Source organism: Capra hircus, chromosome 14 (genome assembly GCF_001704415.2).
Source record: "Capra hircus breed San Clemente chromosome 14, ASM170441v1, whole genome shotgun sequence".
Taxonomy (NCBI): Eukaryota; Metazoa; Chordata; class Mammalia; order Artiodactyla; family Bovidae; genus Capra; species Capra hircus.
Window position 1 is genome coordinate 71,244,744 of NC_030821.1, and position 22,105 is coordinate 71,266,848.

At 39.3% G+C, this 22,105-nt stretch overlaps 1 protein-coding gene across 9 annotated transcripts in view; it reads right to left on the reverse strand.

The window, feature by feature from the left end:
* The window catches only part of FAM49B (family with sequence similarity 49 member B), a 143,105-nt gene that overhangs the window by 23,411 nt on the left and 97,589 nt on the right, over window positions 1-22,105 (reverse strand). For 3 of the 9 annotated variants that reach the window (XM_005688843.2, XM_018058565.1, XM_005688844.3), the window contains one exon: window positions 4,492-4,574. The exons of 2 other annotated variants lie outside the window; for them this stretch is intronic. In XM_005688843.2, coding sequence (XP_005688900.1) covers window positions 4,492-4,564 — 73 coding nt within the window. In that variant the 5' untranslated portion in view covers window positions 4,565-4,574. Of the gene's footprint in view, window positions 1-4,491; window positions 4,575-5,479; window positions 5,563-22,105 lie in introns of those variants that run through there. 4 more of the 9 variants (XM_005688846.3, XM_013969121.2, XM_018058567.1 and 1 more) reach the window with 2 other exon arrangements.

A 22,105-nucleotide genomic window follows, 5' to 3' on the forward strand; every position in this document is an offset into this window, starting at 1 on the left:
GAATATATACAAAAGAAATATTATCAAGGAGATTTAAATAGACCTTGGAAGTGGTTAATCATTATTAAAGGTTTAATAAGTACCAAGAAATTTAAAAATAAAGGAGAAGATTCCAGTTTCCCTTCAGGGTGGAAAAAATACCCAGCACCACACTGATTAAACATTTTTTAGACTGCCACAGGAAAGTCACATTGATAATTTTGAAAGCTGCTGAAGACTGCTGCAGAAATGAAGACAGACAGAAAAGAGCAGACAGGTGAGCACTGCGTTACTGACAGCAAGTCATGCAAAAGGCGGAAATACTCGGGTTGGGGGGGCGGGGGACAGGACTGCATAAGATAAGGCATTTTTCCCCAAAATGGGGTCAACCAAGACTTGTCACTTTGATTTTTCATAGCAAAAAAATGAAAAATTTAATTACTTGAGGAAAAACATATCACTTAGCCAATTAACAAAAGGACATTCATTTGATTGTGAAATGCTATCTACTACTGAGAGTAGGCATAGTGATTACTCATCAAGCTTAGTTTTAAAAGCTGTTCACGGGAAATTAAAGCATGTTTCAGTTGCTCTTACTATTGGAAAGTAGAATTAATTATTTTAATAATTTCACACCAGTTTCCTACTGAAAAGTCACTGAAAGTAACTGCTAAAATTGACGTTGTTATGGTACAGAGGCAAAGATGAGCTACAAAAGGAAAAGAATTTAAAGTCACATAAAAATTGTAATTGTGATAAGAGATCTTTCTGCTTTAATCTCATTCATTCATGCAGTAAATATTTATAATCCCACTGAGGCAGGGTATGTACAGTATATACCACTGTTCAGTATATAAACTTAGTACCTAGTAGATTTTCAATGATAAATAATTGTTGAATGAATGAGAAGGTATAGATTTTTAAATATGCCTTCAGCATGTGTTAAAGAAGGCTATTGTGCATTTTTATATCTAAAGAAAACTACCCTACATCATTTTAGAAAAATAAATATAAGAAAATGCATCAGAAACTTCAAGTACAGGGCAAAAGCAACTGAAAATATATAAAAGGTAAAATGGAAAAACAAAAGACTAAGAGAGTGGGTACTATCAAATTATTTTTTGACTGGGGGGAGAGGGGAACAGGAAACACAAAGGACACAAGAATTCGAAGAAATGTATGACTAAGTGGAAAGGCTCTATAACAAAGAATTAGAGAAAGTAAGAGTCTATTTCTCACAAACAACCACCTATATTTACTCTTCTATTTGGTCTACCTGGAGTTACACAAATCAAGGTTAACTAATGAATACTGAACTTCTGTGATCATGAAGCACCTTGCTAAGGTTGGGAAGGAACGTAAAAATAAAAGTCCCTCTGCTTGAAAGAGACAACTGCGTGAACTGATACACACAGTAGTTATAGTTACTTAGGCTGAAGATCTGTCATTAGAATGACCTATAAATTAACAATGTCATTATAAAATAAGAAATTTTAAGAACTAGAAGAGGCTGTATAGGCCCCGATTCAGTGCTTTTAATATGCTGTCATTAGCATAACTTGGCAAAATTTATGGGGCAACTCCTGGACTTACATATATTAATCAAACCACTATTCTTAAAATCATATAGGAATAATTTGTTTTAAGAAAAAGACCTCCTTTCTAGTACCGCAAGTAGATAATACGCTTCACTGAACACAGAATGTCATTTCACGCCTTAAGGCTTTTTTTAAAAAACATGTTGTTCCTTTTTCTCCACAACACCCTGCACTAAATTAGCATGAACCATTCTCATCGCCCTTCACAACCCAACTCTACTATCACCGTCAGGAATTCTCTCATTAGGTCCAACCCACTCATAGGTAAAGGTAATCCCTTTCCTGACCTATATACTTTGAATGATGTAAATAATTAGCTTGCATTTCTATCTATTCTACTGGATTGAGAACTCCCCAAAGGGAAGGGTTGTTTGTTAGTTATCTTGGCATCCCTAGTATCAATTGGCTGGCACACACGAGGCAAGCTGAAGCGAAAAACTGTGTGTGCAAGCACGTATATTAAGGGATAATGATGTACTTTAAAGACAGTCTTCATTTTGTAAAATATAGGGGTCCATTAAATCATAGTTCAAAATTACTAGAATAGTTAATTTTTATACAGCTTGATGCAAAATGCCAATATATCTGTCTGTATGGTACTGTTTCTATAGCTGCCCAACCTTGGAGAACTAGGTAGGCTTAAACCAATTAAAATGATGGTAAGAGTAAAGCTAAATTATTCTGGTAACCTAAATATTACAGTTTATCTAGAAATAAATAAGGTATTAAACACTGTTTAATAACAGAATATGACTTTAATCTCACAAGCCTATGAATTGGCGAATCAACTGTGTTGGCAATTTTGAATCTGGTATAAAACAGTTAAAAAGAAAGGAAGTTTCAAGGGGTCACTACAGTAGCTGAATGATAAAATACACTTTTACAAATGCACATTTCCAAAAAGAAGATAAATATGTGAATAGATGAGAGAGAAAACTGATTAAGACAACTCTGATGTTAGATTCAAAAGAAAACATATTTACAAAATATAACTAACAGGGACAAACTCTGACCTAGTTTGCAGTCTGTTTTCACTACATTTCATTGACAGGTTACCAGTAAGTGTCAAAAGTTTTACATTAGTTGATATAAGCAACAAATACTTATTTTATATCTGCCTTTAGGAAGTTAACACTTTATATGTAGTTCTTCACTGTTGGTTATTCTTGTAATTAGTTTTAACCTTTTCCTGCTACTACATTAGCTATTTAAAATTTAAGGATCATGATCCAAACCCTCCGATTAGGAAACCAAGATCAAATAATCTTTTGAAAACTACAGTAAATTCATGCTTCTCACTTGACCACAACATAACGCTAGGTTTATAAAAAGATCAAGTGCCAAGTCTTGAACAAGATCTTGACTGTATCAAAGCCAAGATTCTGCAAATGTAAGGGACTTGAGACAAAGATAATAAGGAGACAGAATAGCAGAAAAGTATACAACAGCAAGTTTGAAACAAATGCAAGTAAACTAAAATACAGCTCTAATGTAAGCTGCCTCATTTGAAAGAATAATCCTCAAATCAGCAAACTGCTCAATATCCCCAAGCTGATTAAAATTCATGCTAAACATGCATTTAAAATAGCACTGTTAAATTGTTGAGAAGGGTCAAGAAAACTATCATTCAATAACATCGTTCCCTAAAAACCAAACAATATGGTCCTGATGTTGACATTACTACTCTTTACTAGCCTGCACAGAGTATGCAAACGGTCAGTATGAAACATCAGTAGGAATGTAATAAAAGTGGAAAAATATCAGAGACCACAGATGGCCCCATCAAATGGAGACAAACTATATATTAATGTGCTCATATGATCTGTCCTTGTTTAAAGAAAAAAAATACAAATTATTCATAAACTAGAATGAACTGTATAATATCACATAAACTGAAGTTGATGGAAAAAATGCAACATCTCTGGGAGGATTTATTTTAAGGGATTTGTTTTAAAAACCATGAAATGTCTTAAGTATGTAAAAATCTGTTCAAATGTTTTAATCTCAGATGAAAATGCAAGTGGTAATGTGATTTATAACCTAAAGGCTCTTCACCCTTTCCTAACAATTTTCTAATGATCAGTTAAAATAGCAACATTCACACTAAAACACCAATTGAATATCATTGTTCCCAATTTGACAACCAGAAAAGCTAAAGCAATACTGACAGCCAAAAAAGCAAAAGCCTCTCAACATGCACAGAGGTCGAGGACACTTACCTGCCACTCTTAGACCATATTACAATAGGTCATGCAACATAAAACAAACAGAAGGCAAATTACTTAAAGGTCTGTGAACCCATTATTTTTCTTTTTATTTAGAGTCAGAAAAAAAAATGAATTCCTGAAACAAATACATTTAATAAATTTAACTTTTAAAATCAGTTATCTGCAAAGATTAAATAATTAAGGTTCACACTTACCTTTTAATATTATGCCCAAATTACTGAGCTTTGAATGGCCTTCATGAACAGATTTTGTATTCAAAGTATTTCAATAGGTATATAGAGTAACTGAAACCTAATCAATTTTTCTCAACTACAGTAAAATTTTCCCCAAATACTGCTTTTAATTAACAAATCTTGAAGAAGCATATCCTTTCCATCAAAATCTTTTCACAAAAATGTTTTCAGAGCATCTCAAATGTTTTTACTAGAGATCTCAAATTATAAATTAATGTCCAACTAAGAGATATAAATCTCTTATAAAAATTCAAGTAAAAATATTATCACAATTTAATCTATAAAATATGACTTCCAGTTCTAGAAGGCACAAGAAGTTTTACTCAAACAATTCATAGCTCAGTCATGCAAAGCAAAAGTTAAAAAGATGGCAAAGTGGAAACATTCATTTAGTGCAAGACAAACGCAGTCTACTGCAGGCAAGGAAAAATAGATATAAAATCATCTTCTCACTTTCAAAATCAAGGAAAAAATTTGGCCCCTGCTCAAGGTCTGTGCAAGTCAAAACTTTAAGAAGATTCCCCATGTTAAGGTACCTGTCAAGACAAGAATGAGAAAAGAGAAAATATCCCTTTATAAAAAAGAACATCTGAAATTTAACTTAAAAAAAATCGTAACAGGGAAAATGTTCATTAGGCCATGAATTCGTCCTTCAGGTTACCCAGACTGTGCTCGGGCAGTCAGCAAAGCGGGCTCTCCAGGTGCTGATATGTAGGACCTAGAGGTGAAATGTAGTTTTTCCTGTACACAATGGCACAACTGTTGCTCTAATTCTTCTTAAAATTCTCCCAAGTTTCATTAATGGCCTTATAATGAAAAATTCTTTAAGTATTCCAATAGTGCTAGTATTCTGAAAAAGAAATTTCTGATCATAATTATTCACAGGTAATCTTGTTTAATATTGCACTGAAACAACAATTTATTTTAAAGCCAAATGTTTAGAGTTTCGGCCACAGCTCACCTTGCTTTCATCTTAAGAGTAGCAGAATATCAGACTACTTCCTGTATGCCGTTCAACAAAGCATGTATTTCTAACCGAATTTGGATTCTGAATAATTTGTGGAAGTTATTTAAAGAATTAATTCTGGATATGCAGCACAACTCTGATTCTTCGTATGAATAGAATTATGATAGGATTATAAGCAACCAGATTGCTGGGCAGTCACTGAGGCATACTATTAGAATGTTCATCATAAGGCTAGTTGCTTCATGGACTAATGAAAGGACAGCACTGGCTACACACTCAACATGATTCAGCAAATGAAAAACTAAATTATACATATGATGGTGATGTTTGCCTACGATTAAGAAAAAAGTCATGCAAATTTTGTGTGATTCCCGTATTTTATTAACAAATAGCTGGCCTTCACTGCGGTGTGAGTATTAATTTATCTTTCACCTTTACCATTATGCACCAGCCGTGAGGGGCTAAGAGACTTACTTTCAAAGTCCAAGAAAAAATGTGCTGCATTGTGGTCTATGTCCCTGGTTAGCACCTTAATGAGATTACCCATGCCAGCAAACCTAAAAATAAAAATGGCAACATCGTTTAGTTCCAGTAAAAAAAGTTTTAAGCAGAGGCCTGGGATTAGGCAAAGGCTGGCTTGCTCATAATTACCAACAGGTGCAGGTTTATATGCTTCTGGCATTGAAAATTTGGAACAACAAAAGCACATTTGGCTCTGAGTTTATAGCCCTCGTCCCTCTTTTCCACATATCAAAAAATTTACATAAAGCAAAACTGGAAAGAAAAATTAGATTTTTACATTTAGCTTACAATAGTTACATTTCATCAACATCTATGCTAGTGTTACTCCTTTAAAATGCTTAAGGCATATATTCTCAATTTAAATTAAGAATAGATTTCTCACCTAAGGAAATACTGAGACCATTATTTTTAAATACTGGGGATATTTTCCCTCTTGTAGAAGCAAATCCTATTAGGAGTATGAGGAAGACAGTATTCAAACCACACTTAACCATTAAAGACTGAAAGGAGATACCAATTAATGACTCATTTTTAAAATTTTACCATACACAGACCAGTATTTCTACATTTTCTACATTTCTAAGATTAATCAAACTTTTTATTATTTAACTCATAGGTTTATTCAATAATATCAACTGTACACAAAGTATGTCACTTAGGAGTTAACACAGCAAACCAACACAAAGGGAGCCAGAAAATATTACAATTCTTTAAGTTTGCAGAGGAAAAATAATGCATTGATATAAACCTTGCCCAAGAATTTGCCATGACTCAGTGGGGATGAAAGTGCAAGGAGGGGTCAGGATCCTCCAGGAAATCAGATTCACACCTTAAACATGTGGCAGCTATAGGGAAGTCAGTCTAAGGCACCACAAACAGCCCCTCCCCTCCCCTCCTCTAAGCTCCATGCTTTTTCTCCAAATATGGAAGCTCTGGTAAAGGTCAATGAAGTGAAATGCAAAGTAACAATATTTTTTATCAACGAAAGAAAACACCTTATTACTCGACCCCTATTATAAAAAAGTCTGAAAAGAGTTAGCACCTGGCGTCCTGTGCTGTGCTCCCTTCCTCCACCGGCTCTCTGGACACTGGCATATGTTCCTAAGCGTTTAACGGTTATTCACTTCACAGACCAAAATGTGATGAACTAGCATACACTTCTTAGAAATGTTAAGAGCAATTCAGCTTATTCACAGCAATGGTTAACAATGAAAGGACCCGTTTCTTAAAATAATGCCCCTTATGGCAGCAACAGGGATCTATGTAATTTTTGATACTAAAATTCCTATTACACAGAATTTCACTGAAAGGATTTTGTACAATGTATGACACAGATGGACTGTCTGAGATTAAAACTAAAAGAGAAATATTTCATCTTAATCATCTTCCACACTGTAAAATGTTTAATAACACCAAGCTTCTATATACAAGAAAAAACAAAACATCCAAAGAATGACCTCAAAGTATTATGAAATCTATTCAATAAACTTTCTAGGAACATTTGGGAAAAAACTATCTCACAGCTTCAACTTTCAAAACCTTTCAAATATACATGGAGTATCTGTTTCCAAACATACATAAATTCTGTCACTAATAAGAACTAAGACCAAATATACCTGGAAAATCCCATGGATGGAGGAGCCTGGTAGGCTGCAGTCCATGGGGTCACTAAGTCGGACATGACTGAGCGACTTCACTTTCACCTTTCGCTTTCATGCACTGGAGAAGGAAATGGCAACCCATTCCAGCGTTCTTGCCTGGAGAATCCCAGGGATGGGGGAGCCTGGTGGGCTGCCGTCTATGGGGTCACAGAGAGTCGGACACAACTGAAGTGACTTAGCAATAGCAATACAAAGAATCACCTACTGGTATCAAAACTTCAACCATAGATGGAAAATCAGCATATGAAAGGACATTAACTGTCTTTAAGAGGAAAAGGCAGCACGCCATTTGTTGTTAAAAGAGCTTTATCTATGGAATCAAATCAAAAGTTTAACTCTACCTAAAGAGCTGTTTGCCTTGACAATAGTAGTCAACTTTCCTGGGACTAATTTTCCTCAGTAAAATACACATTTCATAGTAACCATCTTAAAAGGTTATTATAAGAGTTCAATGAGATTAAATACAGATTTATTAGCACAGTGTATGGCACACAGAAAGCATCCAATTAAAATGTTCCCTGTGTTATAAACCAAAATTCACAAAGTAACTTAAAAAAAATAATGGCTCTGTTTAATACAAACTACATTTTTATAAATCACAAAACTCATGGCCCACTTCTGTCAAGAACATTGCTAAAATGCTGTGCTGTAATTAGTCCTATGAGACCACCACCAGGTAGAGGAGAGAGGGAGAAGGGAGATTTAAGTTTCCTTACCTTAGTACTTGGATGCACACAGCTGATCCTCAGGGAAAATACCGAAACTAGCCAAGTTTCTCTGCTCCATTTTTCTACAACTCTTTCAGTAAATTTCTTCCACTACTTAGTCCTTCTTTCGAGGCACCCCAGCCTAATGTGACACTAACACCCCTCACCCTGCATCATACTTGGTCTTGACCTATTCACTCCTCACAAGTACACAAAGATTCAGAATCCTTTTTACATCTTCATCCCAAACAGTGACTCTTAAGTTAGAAAATGGCCCAGTTTATCTAGTACAGGTTTCTCAACCTCAGGCCTGCTAACATTTGGGGTCAAGTCTGGTGGCTCAGCTGGTAAAGAATCGGCCTACAATGCGGGAGACCTGGGTTCGATCCCTGCATTCGGAAGATCCCCTGGAGAAGGGAACTCACTCCGGTATTCTGGCCTGGACGGTCCATGGGGTTGCAAAGAGTCAGACACAAGTGAGTGACATTCACTTTCATGCCTTTGTTGAGAGGAGTCTGTCTCACGCTGGAAGGTCTTCAGCAGCACCTTGGGCTTCTACACACTAGATGCCAGTACTAACTAACCCACCACACAAGTTGTGACAGACAGAAATGATTCTGGAGAGCAACAAATGTCTCCTAGGGAGCAAACTCCACAGCGCACAGGAAGGAGGCTGTGCAGGCAACACACATCACGTGTTTCTTTGAACAAAAACCCATGGAATTTTTCAAAGGTCTGAAAATGGTTCATTATATTATCAGTTGTCCTATCTTTTAATGGTCTTGTCTTCCCTGTAGCTCAAACAGTAAAAAATCTGCCTGCAACATAGGAGACCCTGCTTCGATCCCTGGGTCAGGAAGATCCTCTGGAGAAGGGAATGGCAATCCACTCCAGTATTCTTGACTGGAGAGTCCCATGGACAGAGGAGCCTGGAGGGCTACAATCTGTGGAATTGCCAAGAGTCAGACACGACTGAGTGACTTAACACTACACTACACACTATCTTTTAATAAAGTCAAAGTTTTACTCACTCAGTCCTGTCCGACTCTTTGTGACCCAATGGACCGTAGCCCGCTAGGCTCCTCTGTCCATGGGACTCTCCAGGCAAGAATACTGGAGTGGATTGCCAATCCCTTCTCCAGGGGATCTTCCCAACCCAGAGAACCTGGGTTCTCCTGCAATGCAGGCAGATTCTTTATCATATGAGCCACCAGGAAGCTTATTATTTTTTAATAATAAACAAAAAAATTAAAACCATATTCCTGCTGTCTTCCATAGTTTACAGTTAAAAAAGAAAAATCTCTCCATCTCCAGTGTGATCGATTTCATTACCTATGAGTTTGCTGCTGCTCAGTGGTGCCCAACTTTAGGTAACCCCGTGGACTGCAGACCACCAGGCTCCTCTAAGTGATGCCTCAGACAAGAATCCTGGAGTCGGCGCCATGTCCTCTCCATCTCCCCAGTGGGACTGAGTTCAATGACTATGACGTCACAGTATCTGTCAGTTCTGTCAGGTAGCAGACTGCCAGGGTTTAATACCCCCGCCCCCGGCTCTGCCACTTCTGAGCTTTGAGACTTTGTCAAGTTTCCTCACTTCTCCATGCCTCAGTTTACTCATCTGTGTGTGCTCAGTCATAACCGACTCTTCATGACCCCATGAACTGTAGCCTGCCAGGCTCCTCCATCCATGGGATTTTCCAGCCAAGGACACTAGAGTGGGCTGCTATTTCCTTCTCCGTCTCATCTGTGAAACATATATAATAACCACCTCCACTGCAGAGGGTTCATAAAATCATTAAATGGGTTAATGCAGTGTAAGCAAAACCTTCAGGACCACGCCTAGCAAAACAGCCACTGCCCCTGCTCCAGCTGCTGTCAGAGCGATCTGACTGACCCACAGGGTCTGTTCCCAGCGGCAGAACCTGTGCACGTGAGACTCTGGAACCCGTGTGTTTCCTGCCCTTGAGGAAGCCGGTCTGTCACAAGCCAACATGTAGTTGAGAGTCACACGACGTGTCCTCAAGTCTTTTCTCATTCTATTTATCCCGAAGTTTCGGCTGCTGCCATTTGCCTCAGTTCAGTTACAAGATTTTCCTCTGATTTTAATACATCCTAGTTTCTTTCAATGTCCCTTTTACCTTTTTAGTTGAGCAGAATCTGTCATTTGCATCTAAAAGAGTTCTAATACGATCTCTGAATTTCAGATGAATAAATGAACCTGATACAAAATACATAAAAGATTTTTCACATTATATAAAACTTGGTCCAAAATACTGATAGACTTGAGAGGCACTATTTCAAAGTTAAATAATAAAAATTACTATTTACAATGCTAAACTGTAAGTCTGACAATCTGAATTTGGCGGAAAAAGTAAAGAATTTCCTTTTGATTTGCTTTTTATTGTAATTCTTGGATTTAAACTAAATATTATAAATACTAAATAAGCTAATAAGAAATTTAATACACAGAAATCACATATAGTTTGCTTAAAGTGTTTGCAAGATTTCTGGTGGAATTTTGTGACCATGAGCTCTCATTTATATGTTTGTTTCAAAATTGGCAGCTTATCTGGAAAGGAACATGTTTTTCCCGGCTGGTAGTCTGTCAAATGTATTTCTGAGCTCACAAAAGGCACTTAATAAATACACCAGACCATTTTCCCATACAACATTTGAAAAGAAGTTTCCTTAACTAGAGTAACAGAAGCCCCTGGAAACACAACTACATGGTACAGTTAATGTGCTATCTCATCCTTCTTTCCAGAAAATCCCTAAGAGATGCTGCTACTTCATTTACCCTTTGGAGCTCGGGGGGGTCTTATAACGCTGTCTCCTCTGGCTAGAATGCTACTTTCAAGGGTTTTTCCCACAGCTGGCTTCTGTTCATCCCTCAGCGTGTGTGAGTGCTTACTCGCTTCAGTCGTGTCCGACTCTTCGCGGCCCTATGGACTGTAGCCTGCCAGGTTCCTCTGTCCATGGAATTCTCCAGGCAAGAATACCGGAGTGGGTCACCATGCCCTCCTCCCAGGATCTTCCTGACCCAGGGATCTAACTCTGTCTCCCACAGCTACTGTACTGCACGCGGATTCTTCACCGCTGAGCTGGTGGGTAAACCCTTCGCCCTTCAGCCTCGTCTCAAACGCCCCCTCTTCAGAGAGGCTTTCGTCCCCAACCTTACCAACAGTAGCTGCACTGCTGCCCAGGTATCTTCTATCACACTGCCAACTCTCCTTCAGCACACCTAACATATTCTGAATGACTCTGGTTAGTATCAGTTTTGTTCACATCCAGTTTATAAATTTAATAAATACTTCTTGGTGGAGGAAGAAGGAAGGAAAACTCAAAACATACTGACAAGATTCACTATAAATCACAGTTTCTTAAACTTGACACTATTAACATTTGAACCATGTAATTCTTTGTTTAAGGACTGTTCCCTACATTGTAGGATGTTTAGCAGCATCCCAGGCCGCTATCCACTAGACACCTGGTATCACCCCAACACCCAGCTGTGACCACCAACAAGGTCTCCAGATACCATCAACTATTCCCCAGGGGGCGAAACTGCCCCCAGGTAAGAGCCACTGCATTTAACGTATGACCATGGACATGAAGCGCGCTCTCAGGTTAGCTGAGCAACCCTACTCTCCTCTCCTCACCTCTACCAGCTGACTATTCCACAGGCTTTTAACAAAGAGCGCCTCAAACCTCAACCAATGGATATCCCATCCTCACGTGAACAAATGACCTCCTTATATTTTTACCCCACAAAAAAACAAGAAAAGCAAACTCCTACTGTCCTTTCTACCCCCTTATTTCATTAGCAATCACTTGCTTTACCTCTGCACCTGTTCCTGACAGACGCCCTTCCCTCAGGGGCCTGTTCTTCTCTCTATATGAAAAGCAAGCCTTCACATTCTAACATGTATACTATCATGTAAGAATTGAATCGCCAGTCTATGTCTGACGCAGGATACAGCATGCTTGGGGCTGGTGCATGGGGATGACCCACAGAGATGTTATGGGGAGGGAGGTGAGAGGGGGGTTCATGTTTGGGAACGCATATAAGAATTAAAGATTAAAAAAAAAATAAAAATAAAAAATAAAAGCATCAAAAAAAAAAAAGAAAAGCAAGCCTTCACATCCTCTCTGCAATCTCATCAGCCTGCCCATCCTCCCTACAGCAACCTGTCAAATGAGCTGTCTGTAACTCTGTCTTCCTATTTTTCTACCTTTCATTCTCTCAGCTCATTCCAGTCTGGCTTTTAAGCCCACTACTACTACAAGGAAGCTGGTCCTCTGTTAAGCTCACTGAGACCTGCATCTGGTAAAATCCAAAGGCCAATTCTCACAGCTCAACTCACTGGAAGCCTTTGACCCAATTTATTATTTGCTCCTTCCTGAAACATTTTCTCCACGTGACATTTAGGGTAATACACTCACCTGAGTTTCCTTCTTGCTTTACGGCTATTCTTCTTCTATATGCTCCTCTTTGGCATACACGCAGCTATTTCTCCCATCTTAATACAAAGCAAACACTCATCCGGATACTCTTTCCCACCCCAGCTCCCCCTCTATCCCCAGCGTCTCTGTGCAAGAAAATCCCTTAGGAAGAGCTGCCTTCACTCAGTGTCTTTTATTCCTCTGTTAAGTCCACTCCAACCTCGCTTCTGCCCAATCCTGTACCACCAAAATTGCTCTGGTAAGGTCATCAAGTAACACCCACTGCTGACTCCAATCATCAGCTCTCAAGTCCACACCTAATTTCACCTGTCAGGAGCATCTGACATAACCGACACTCCCTCCTTAATACACTTTCACCATTAGCTTAAAGGATGCCCCGTCTCACTTCCTTCACTGCTCAGCAGCCTGCTTCTTGCCACCACCACCTCCTGCCAGGATGCCTTTAAAAGCCTCCTAACTGCTTCTACCTTTGCCTCCTGCTACAATCTCTGAGGTAAAGCAATCTTTTAAAAATACAAATGGACATCTCTACTCCACTCAAAAACATGCAATGGCTTACTCCTACACAGAATAAAATCCAAACTCCTTACCAGGTCGTACAAAACCCGACATGACTTTTCCCTGACTCACTCCAGCCTCGCCTCTCATCGCTCTCCACAGCAGCCTGCTGCAGTTTCTCTAACACAGCAAGACTTCTCTCTCCTTGGAGTCTCTGAACTTGCTTTGCCCTGGTCTGGGATGCTCTGCCCACAGACCTTTCTTTAAGTGAGAAGCTACTGCATGCACTTCCTGCGGTCGTCACTTCAATTAGACCACCTCAGAGAGTGCTTCCTTCACCAATCTGTCCATCATACCTCTTCTCTCTTTCTCCTCTTTGTCCCCTTCCCAAATTGATGGTTATCACCATCTAATACATAATCATTCCTTTGAATATCTGTTTAGCCTATCTTCAACTGCAAGGTGAACTCTAAAGAGACAGCAGTTTTGCTTTGTATACTGCTCTATCCCCCATATCCAGAATAAAGCCTGGAATGTTGCAGGTAGCAATAAATATTTGTTGAATAACTGCATGATTAAAAATGCACAAAGAAATTCCCCGGTGGTACAATGGATGAGAATCCACCTGCCAAGGCAAGGGACATGGGTTCAACCCCAGATCTGGGCAGATCCCACGTGCTGAGAAGCATCTAAGTCTGGGAGCCACAACTACCGAAGGCCGTGCCTAGAGCCTGTGCTCCACAACAAGAGAGGCCACCGCAGCTGCTACAAAGAGTACCCCTGCTCTCTGCAACCAGAGAGCTGTGAGCAGCAATGACGCAGTGCAGTGGTTTTGGTGGGTGGCGGGCAAGAAATTAAAATTTGCCTGTAAAATTACAGGAGTATTCCAAAGAGGAGAAAACAAATACCAAAATAAACACTGAAAACTCTTGAGTTGAAAAAAGAGGAAAAAAAAAAAAGACCTGAGAATTTAGGAAACGCTTACTCCCTTCTCAGTCAAATACTACGAACATCAAGAAAATTACAGTTTGCCAAGATAACTTACAAAGAGCCTAATATCCTCCCACAGCCATAAATATGGCTCCAAAATACAAATAAAGGAGACTGGCCAATATCAGAATTCTGATCTTTATAAACCTGAACTTCACTCATAACATTAAACAGTAGTAAGCTTTAAGGTATGGGTTTAAATGTTAATTTCCTTTAGACGATATATCCTCCAAAGAAACTCCTATTTGGGAATTCTTCACATCTTCTGATAAAAAATTAAAATCAGAGTGTTAATTGTGCCCCCTCAAAATTTTACAAGGACAAATTCAAAATCAAGCCAATATCCATTATCATCAACTCAATAAATGAATAAAGAACACAAAGAAATATGAAGTGTTAAGAGAAAAAGGAGATACTGAAAAAATAGTTCATTCCTTCTAACAAAACTTAAAAACAATCAATTTCATAAGAATGCTTTAGTATCATCCCATTTCTTTTAATTTGTGGCGACTAAAAATGCATAAATGTGAAAAAAAATTTGTCAAAATGATCACTAGAGACTACCATTTTTAGTGTTAAAGACAAATTTCTTTTATTTACCCAAGCTCGGAAATCTAGGCAAAAAGGTCTTCTTTTGCCTAGGATTACATATTATCATACAATGTTCCTGAACTATATTCTGTTGCATATAAAATTTTACTTAATATTAAATACTTATTTCTCGATCTTACAGCTATTAAGACCTCTGAAAATCTTTAAAATCAACAAAATGGTGGGTACGGAATTCAGCTATGCTTCTGCTTTACTTGTCTATCAAGAAATTTTTGATTCTCAAAAAACCTGTACCATGACTCTGAAGCAGTATTAACTGGATGGAAAATCAGCAATGAAAAATATGACACCATGTTCAGTAACAATGGTACATACATGAAGGCCAGGAATGACTCGAGTCACAAGCTTACATTTTGTTCACACTCTTCAGCTGTGTATTCAGAAACTATTACACAAAGTAATGTAACAAACTGTAGCTTGTACAAGCAAAAAATAATAAACCCCTGTAATAATTCTCCTTCCAAAGACAAACTACCAGAGATAAAAGAGAGTCTGGAATTGCTTTGTGACTATATTCAAGTTATTACAAGTTATTACATGTTTAAAAGTCTGCCTTACTGTAAAAAGTATCAATATTGTACTCTGAAGATAATTAACAACACCTTCACAAAAAAAAAACACTAATAACTTCCACCTGCTGGAGCCTGTTGAAGAAATAACCAAATTCATGTGCTCTATCTAAGAGAGTAACTACAGAAATGACACACACTGAAAAAAAGCCTTCCGATCAATCTACTACACAGAAAATGTTGCAATCTGGTGAGTGAAAAAGAGAAAGGCAGGTAGAAACTCATAGGGCTTTGCTATCTTGAAAGCCATTACATAACTACAGTGCAATATTTCTAGGTCTAAGGTTAAGCAAGTACAGGCTAAAATAGTAGAAACTTGAAAATAATTCAAGTGATATCAACAATCTCACTTGGCATGCTTGCTTCTGAAATGTTTTCAGGCACCATCTTCTTCAAACATTGCACAAAGTTCTGTTTGTAGACATGCTTCTAGACTGTAACATCACCACCATTTGAAAGCAAATGCCAATTTAATACTGCAAATGACAGCAGAAGTGACTCCAGGAGTAAGCTAGCAGCTGGCAATAGTACAAGAATAAAAAATTTTCAACAGGTCAAACGTTTAAATCTATTACAATTAATAACATTATATAATTCTGATAAATTTTCAGATTTATTCATCTATCTCAGAAGTTTATTCTACAATGATTTTCAGCTTTGGCCTTAGGTGAATTTTGAAAAGTGAAAGTGTCAGCTGCTCAGTCATGTCCAACTCTTTGCAACACCATGGAGCTCGCCAGGCTCCTCTATCCATGGAATTCTCCAGGCAAGAACACTGGAGTGGGTAACCACTCCCTTCTCTAGAGGATCTTCCCCATAATGATATTCACCTTTGCGCTTAGCTGAGTATTAATTATTCGCCAAATGTATATTCAACGTGGTAGTGGTTTAGTCGCTAAGTCCGACTCTTGTGATCCTGTGGACTGTAGCCTGCCAGGCTCCTCTGTCCATGGGATTCTCCAGGCAAGAATACTGGAGCGGGTTGCCATTTCCTTCTCCAGGGGATCTTCCTGACCCAGGAATTGAGCCTGGGTCTCCTGCATTGCAGGCAGATGATTTACCAACTGAGCTATGAGGAAAGCCAAAGGAAATACCCGATATAAGACAGGGTTCATATTCAATAAATATCTGATGAATTAACTTAATGACTGTCAACAGGTGAGTCCAATGGTATTTCTTTAATTTAAAGGATCAGTTAGGTACACAGTGGCTTAAAGGAGAGGTATAATCACAATTCCTTCTTAGCTTCTGATATAGCTGCAATTCAAACTAGGAACACAGCAGTTAATGATATTAAACACACTAGTTTTATGTAAGAAGCTGAGAAGTTGCACCCCAATAGGTGAGCAACAGTACGCTGCTGCTGCTAAGTCACTTCAGTCATATCCGACTCTGTGCGACTCCAGAGATAGCAGCCCACCAGGCTTCCCTGTTCCTGGGACTCTCCAGGCAAGAACACTGGAGTGGGTTGCCATTTCCTTCTCCAATGCATGAAAATGAAAATTGAAAGTGAAGCCGCCCAGTCATGCCCGACCCCTAGCGACCCCAAGGACTGCAGCCCACCAGGCTCCTCCGTCCATGGGAGGTTGCCATTGCCTTCTCTGATCAACAGTATAATGGAGAGAAATAACCAACTCAAGCAAGTCTGCCAATAAAGCATCTGCAATAATTAACATGACGTTACTCTGTCTGCTCTCCTGATGGCACTGCAAATGTACATCACACACTTACCTTCCTGTTCCTACTTCTCCCCTGCCCTCCCCGCCTTCTTGCCAATAAGAGAAGCTGCTCAGCAGAATCATTCTGACACAATGACAACGACAGTGACAAGTACCTGCTCGTTACATGGTACAACCAAGACCTTCCTTCTGCTCCTGACCTTGCTGTTTGCTCATCTTTTTTGTGGTAGATGTGCTTAAGCAGAACCTGAGCTCCCAGGACTGCAAGTCTCTCCCCATGTCTGGTTCCACTAAACTTGGAAAATAAGGAGACTCCTCATTCTGTGACTCTAGATTCATAGAACCTTTCCCCCTCCCACCTGAACCCTTAGAGCATGAGCTATCCAAGAACAAAAATTCAGAGATGAAGCATGAAACTGCTGTTACTGTGGTCCTTAATGCAACACAGATAAGCAAGTGCTGAGGAGTCAGAGGCAGACTGTGGTGGTTATTCACCTATTTCTCACTCCCCACGCCAATCTTTCTATAATCTGCTTTGTGATGTTGGGACTAGGAAGCTGTAAAGGTCACGTCTTAGACTACTTTGTTAGCTGAATGCTCAGTATATTCTGTCTGGGGGAGCCATGAAAAAAAAAAAAAACTGGAAGGTGGGGAGAAAGAAGGTCCTTCTTTCTGTTTTTCAAGTTCTGTTAGCAATTCCTGTGAGCAAAAGGCAGCTGTGGTTCCAAGTTCTAGTTTCTGTGGCACTCCTGGCAGCAGGGAAAGGCCTGGCCACCCCCTTCAGAGGTCTACGCATCCAGTCTTCCTCCTTCAAGCATCTAAATTCTTCCTAATCCACCTCTTGCCTTTTGCTTTAGAAGTGATGGCTACTTCCTGTAGGTACCATTAATATCTAAGTTACTTCATGTGATATAACACATATATACTTGGTCTTTATCACCAGTTCCTTACACAGAGCTCCTAAATACCTTGACTTTCCAGGGTGGCAGGAGCCTCTTTTGTTTTTGTAGCTGACTCTTGGCAAGCCTCTAGTTAGCTTCAAGATGGGGACTGGTTGCCACGAAGACCAAGGCATGACCAGAGAGCTGCAACTTTCAGCGCCATCTCCTGGCCTCGTGGCATTCAGGCCGGGGGCGGCCCACCTCCACATGCCCTTAGCCACTCCGCTCTACTGAAGTCTGGGTTGATGTTGAATCAGAGAGCGCCTTGGATGTTAGGTTAAGGAATTTTATTCTTTGCAATGAATATATTCTCTGTTCTCTGTAAAGGAAGGGTCATGGGTGGCATTAAACATTTTTTAATTGTAAAAAAAGAACTGAGTTTGATCAACGGCCAATGACTTATCATTAGTCAGGCTAGTGTAATGAAGCTTCCAGGCTGGTAAATGCAGCTACCCAATGGAAGAGTCGGACAGCCCAACTCCACAGGGACAGAAACGTCTGTGCTCAGGATACTTCCAGACCTCTCACCTTATGCACCTCTTCAGCTGGGCTGTTCATTTGTATCCTTTATAAAATCCTTCATAATAAACTGAAACAAGTAAAGTGTTCCCCTGAGTTCTATGAGTCACTGATCAAAGCAGATCACTAAATGTGAGGAGGGGGTTGTGGGGAGCCTTGATTCATGGGGGTTGGTGAGAGGTAGAGGAGGCCAGGGACTTGTGCCTGGCATCTGGAGTAGGGGACAGTCTCAAGGCATGGAGCCCTTAACCTGTGAGGTGTATGCTCACTTCACACAATTAATGTCAGAATCAAACTGAAGTGCAGGACACCCAGATGGTGTCTGGAGAGTTGGGGAATTGGTGAGTGTGAGGGAGAAACTCCACAAATTTGGTGTCAGAGGTGGTGTTGGAAAACAGTCCAGAATTGGTGACAAAAGTGTTGTATATAAAAACACAGACCCCGGCATCGTTTTGCTTGGGCTCCCAACACTTGTGTAAATAAATCCATATATTAAATTTCCTGTTTTAAAATACTTAGCAAGGTTTCTGCCTTCCTGGTTGAAATCTGACTTATACAGAGGAACTCAAAGAGAATAACTTAATTCTTAACCTTACCAATACTATTAATCTAGCATCACCAGGTAGTGTTGCTCCCAGTAAAGTGACACTGATTCTCCTTACTCTGAAAAATATAAAGACCGAGAAGCAGGATCTTAGGTGTTTCTGGGTGCCCAGCTACAGTATCATTATAGTAGTACTAAAATCTCACAAGCACATGTCAAGATAAATATATTTTATTAGTCTAGCAATTACATAGAGTTAAGTTACTGGCCTTAAAGAAATGTGACATAAAGAACGGAAAGAAAATTGGGGGATTTTGATTTCTAGTTCTGACTCTATCACAAAATACGTGACCTTATATGAGCCAGTTTACTACTCAGACAGGACCTCTCACATTTCTTCTGGCTGTGATTCTACACGAGGTACGATACACCTTTCCTAATGCTGACATCTAGTGGATACACTTAAATTTAGCATTTAAAAATGAATAATCTTAGTTAAGCCATTTTAAGTAAAGGACTCACTAGGATGCCTGATTATGTGCAATAAGTACAATAAATTAGGAGACCAATATTGCTCCTTAACTGAAAGTGAACCATGATAAAATAGTATTACATCAGATTGTCCTGGCATCTTTGAATTCGATTCAGAGATTACGGGTACTCTTCCATACACCAGCCATTAAAAATTAAACCACTATGCAAATTAGCTGCCTGAGTTGCAAATTTAAAAGAAAGCAAAGAAATGCTTCCTGCTCAAGTGTCCTGCATTCAGGGACAGACACAGGATATGACAAGGGCTAGTACAAATTTCTAAGGTAAGTGACTTAGGAGTGTATAAGATAGTATATGATGGAAACATGAAAAAAAAAAAATTCTGAAACTCAAACTTATCTGTTTTATAAGGATTTATTATGAAGGTTTCTCTTTAAAAACTATGACCACTGAACAAAAACAGTATTCTGAATTCACTTTTTTAAAACCTACCACTATTTTGAAATCATGAAAAAATTATATATAGCAATACCTGTATGTGGTAAAAATACATATATTAAAATGCAAGGGAATGATAAACACAATTAGGATACTGGTTATCTCTGGGAAGGCACAGGGCCACAGGACTGGGAAACTTTAAAGGCTTAGGAAATACTGTAGTCCCTCAATGGCTAGTAGAGTCATGGGATTCTTTTTAAGCTTTTAAAATTCCTAAATAAACTCTAGCCTCTGGCAAACATTCTATTATATAGGTCACTACTCAATAAACAATGAATGAATGAATGCATTAAAATTCAAGTGAAAAAAGCTTGTTCATCAAAGTAGAACATATCTACACCAAGGGCATCTGTGAAAGGTGTAGCTTTAGGTCAGATGAAACAAACTGCAACTTTACAAAGTGGGCGGTAAGCTTATGGAATGTGCTACCTACAAAGGAGTAATTCAACTATAAGTTGATTAAATCCACAAAAGCTGAGAAACTCAATTAAGCGCAAGGCTAACAGGCAAAGGTTTACTGCTAGCACGTTAAAGCTGGTCTAGACAGCAAAGATATTTTCCCACAACACTTAATCACCACTGAACAAATATGCATTGGTATTTCTCATGTTCTTATGCATTACAGCAGTGAGAGCCAAAATTCTTAAAATCTTGATCCTAAAACCTAACATTTATCCTCAGAAAAATCACCTTTTAACATATCCTGGCGGGGAGGTTAAGGGCTACAGAGACGTTCTCATCCACTACATATACACATTCTGCCTCATTCTCCAAGAATGAGAGCCCCTGATTTCTCTTCCAGCTACCAAACTCCAGCAGAAAGGGAAAGGAACTCGAGCCTCACTCCCAGGTAAGGAGGTCTCAAGGTGGTGAAAAGGAGGAAATACGAACCCACCATCATTCTTTTCCCTCAAAGATTACAGAGCAGGAAGGAGAGGGAGAAAACAGGAGACCTCCAAGCTCAAAGAAATCTGCCAGTATTTGATATACACAAATAAGAATTTCTAGTTACTACATTATGACTGCAATGGTTAAGAGGCTCTTAAAAACTGTCCTTCAGGGACTTCTCTGGTGGTCCAGTGGTTAAGACTCAATGCTGCCACTGCAGGGGGCACAGGTTCAATTCCTGGTTGGGGAACTAAGATCTTGAATGCCATAAAGCACAGCTAAAAAAATTTTTTTTTAATTAAAAAAAAATTGTCCACTTTCCCTCATAATTTGAATTAAAAAATATTCTCTGAAGCAAGAATTCCATTTTTTTTTGGGGGGGGGGAGGGGACTGTGGTTTCTTTTTCTGTTTTTTGGCTGCACCATATAGCACATGGGATCTTAATTCCCCCACCAGGGATCAAATTTTTGCCCCCTGCACTTGAAGCACTCTTCCTAACCACTGGACCGCCAGGGACATCCCTGTGGTTTCTCCATAATGTTAACAGTCACCATGAGGAGTGAAAGATACCAGACTGCTGCTGCTGCTAAGTCACTTCAGTCGTGTCCGACTCTGTGCGACCCCATAGACGGCCGCCCACCAGGCTCCCCCGTCCCTGGGATTCTCCAGGCAAGAACACTGGAGTGGGTTGCCATTTCCTTCTCCAATGCATGAAAGTGAAAAGTGAAAGTGAAGTCACTCAATCGTGTCTGACTCCTAGCGACCCCATGGACTAAAGGCTTAATATCCAATCATCAATGAATAAGAAAATCTTAGACCAGGAAGGGACCATTCACACTGGCCTTGGACTGATTTTAAGTTTCCAAAGCAGTGAGAAATAAATTTCTGTTGTTTATGAACCTAGTTGGTGGCCCTTTGTTAAAGCAGCCCAAACTAAGACGTGCACTAAAATGGAAGACTCAAGGTTGACCATCTAACCTTAGTAAGAATGTATTCTACATGAATCGCCAGTCCATGTCTGACGTAGGGTGCAGCTTGCTTGGGGCAGGTGCATGGGGATGACCCAGAGAGATGTTGTGGGGAGGGAGGTGGGAGGGGGGTTCATGTTTGGGAACGCATGTAAGAATTTAAGATTTTAAAATTTAAAAAAAAAAAAAAAAAGAATGTATTCTACATCATCTATTTATGCCAAATTGTAATTGAGTCTCTGCTTAAATACTTTACTCTGCGTGAGTACATCCAAAGAGGAAGTCATTCTGTTTTCAAATGACACCTTTCTAGACGTGAGTCAATTTTTAAAAACTTTTTTAGGAACTTCAGACAATAATCAAATGACACACACCTAATCTGACATGAACCCCACCCTCAACCACCACACAAAACATGCATGAAGCTGGAACTTGTTAACTTCTCCTTGGTCCCAGTTTTCACCCGCCTCCTAGAACCAAACTAACCAAACAATCCCTGTGCTGCTTGACAGTGCAGCTTTTAAGAACATCTTTACAATATGGTATC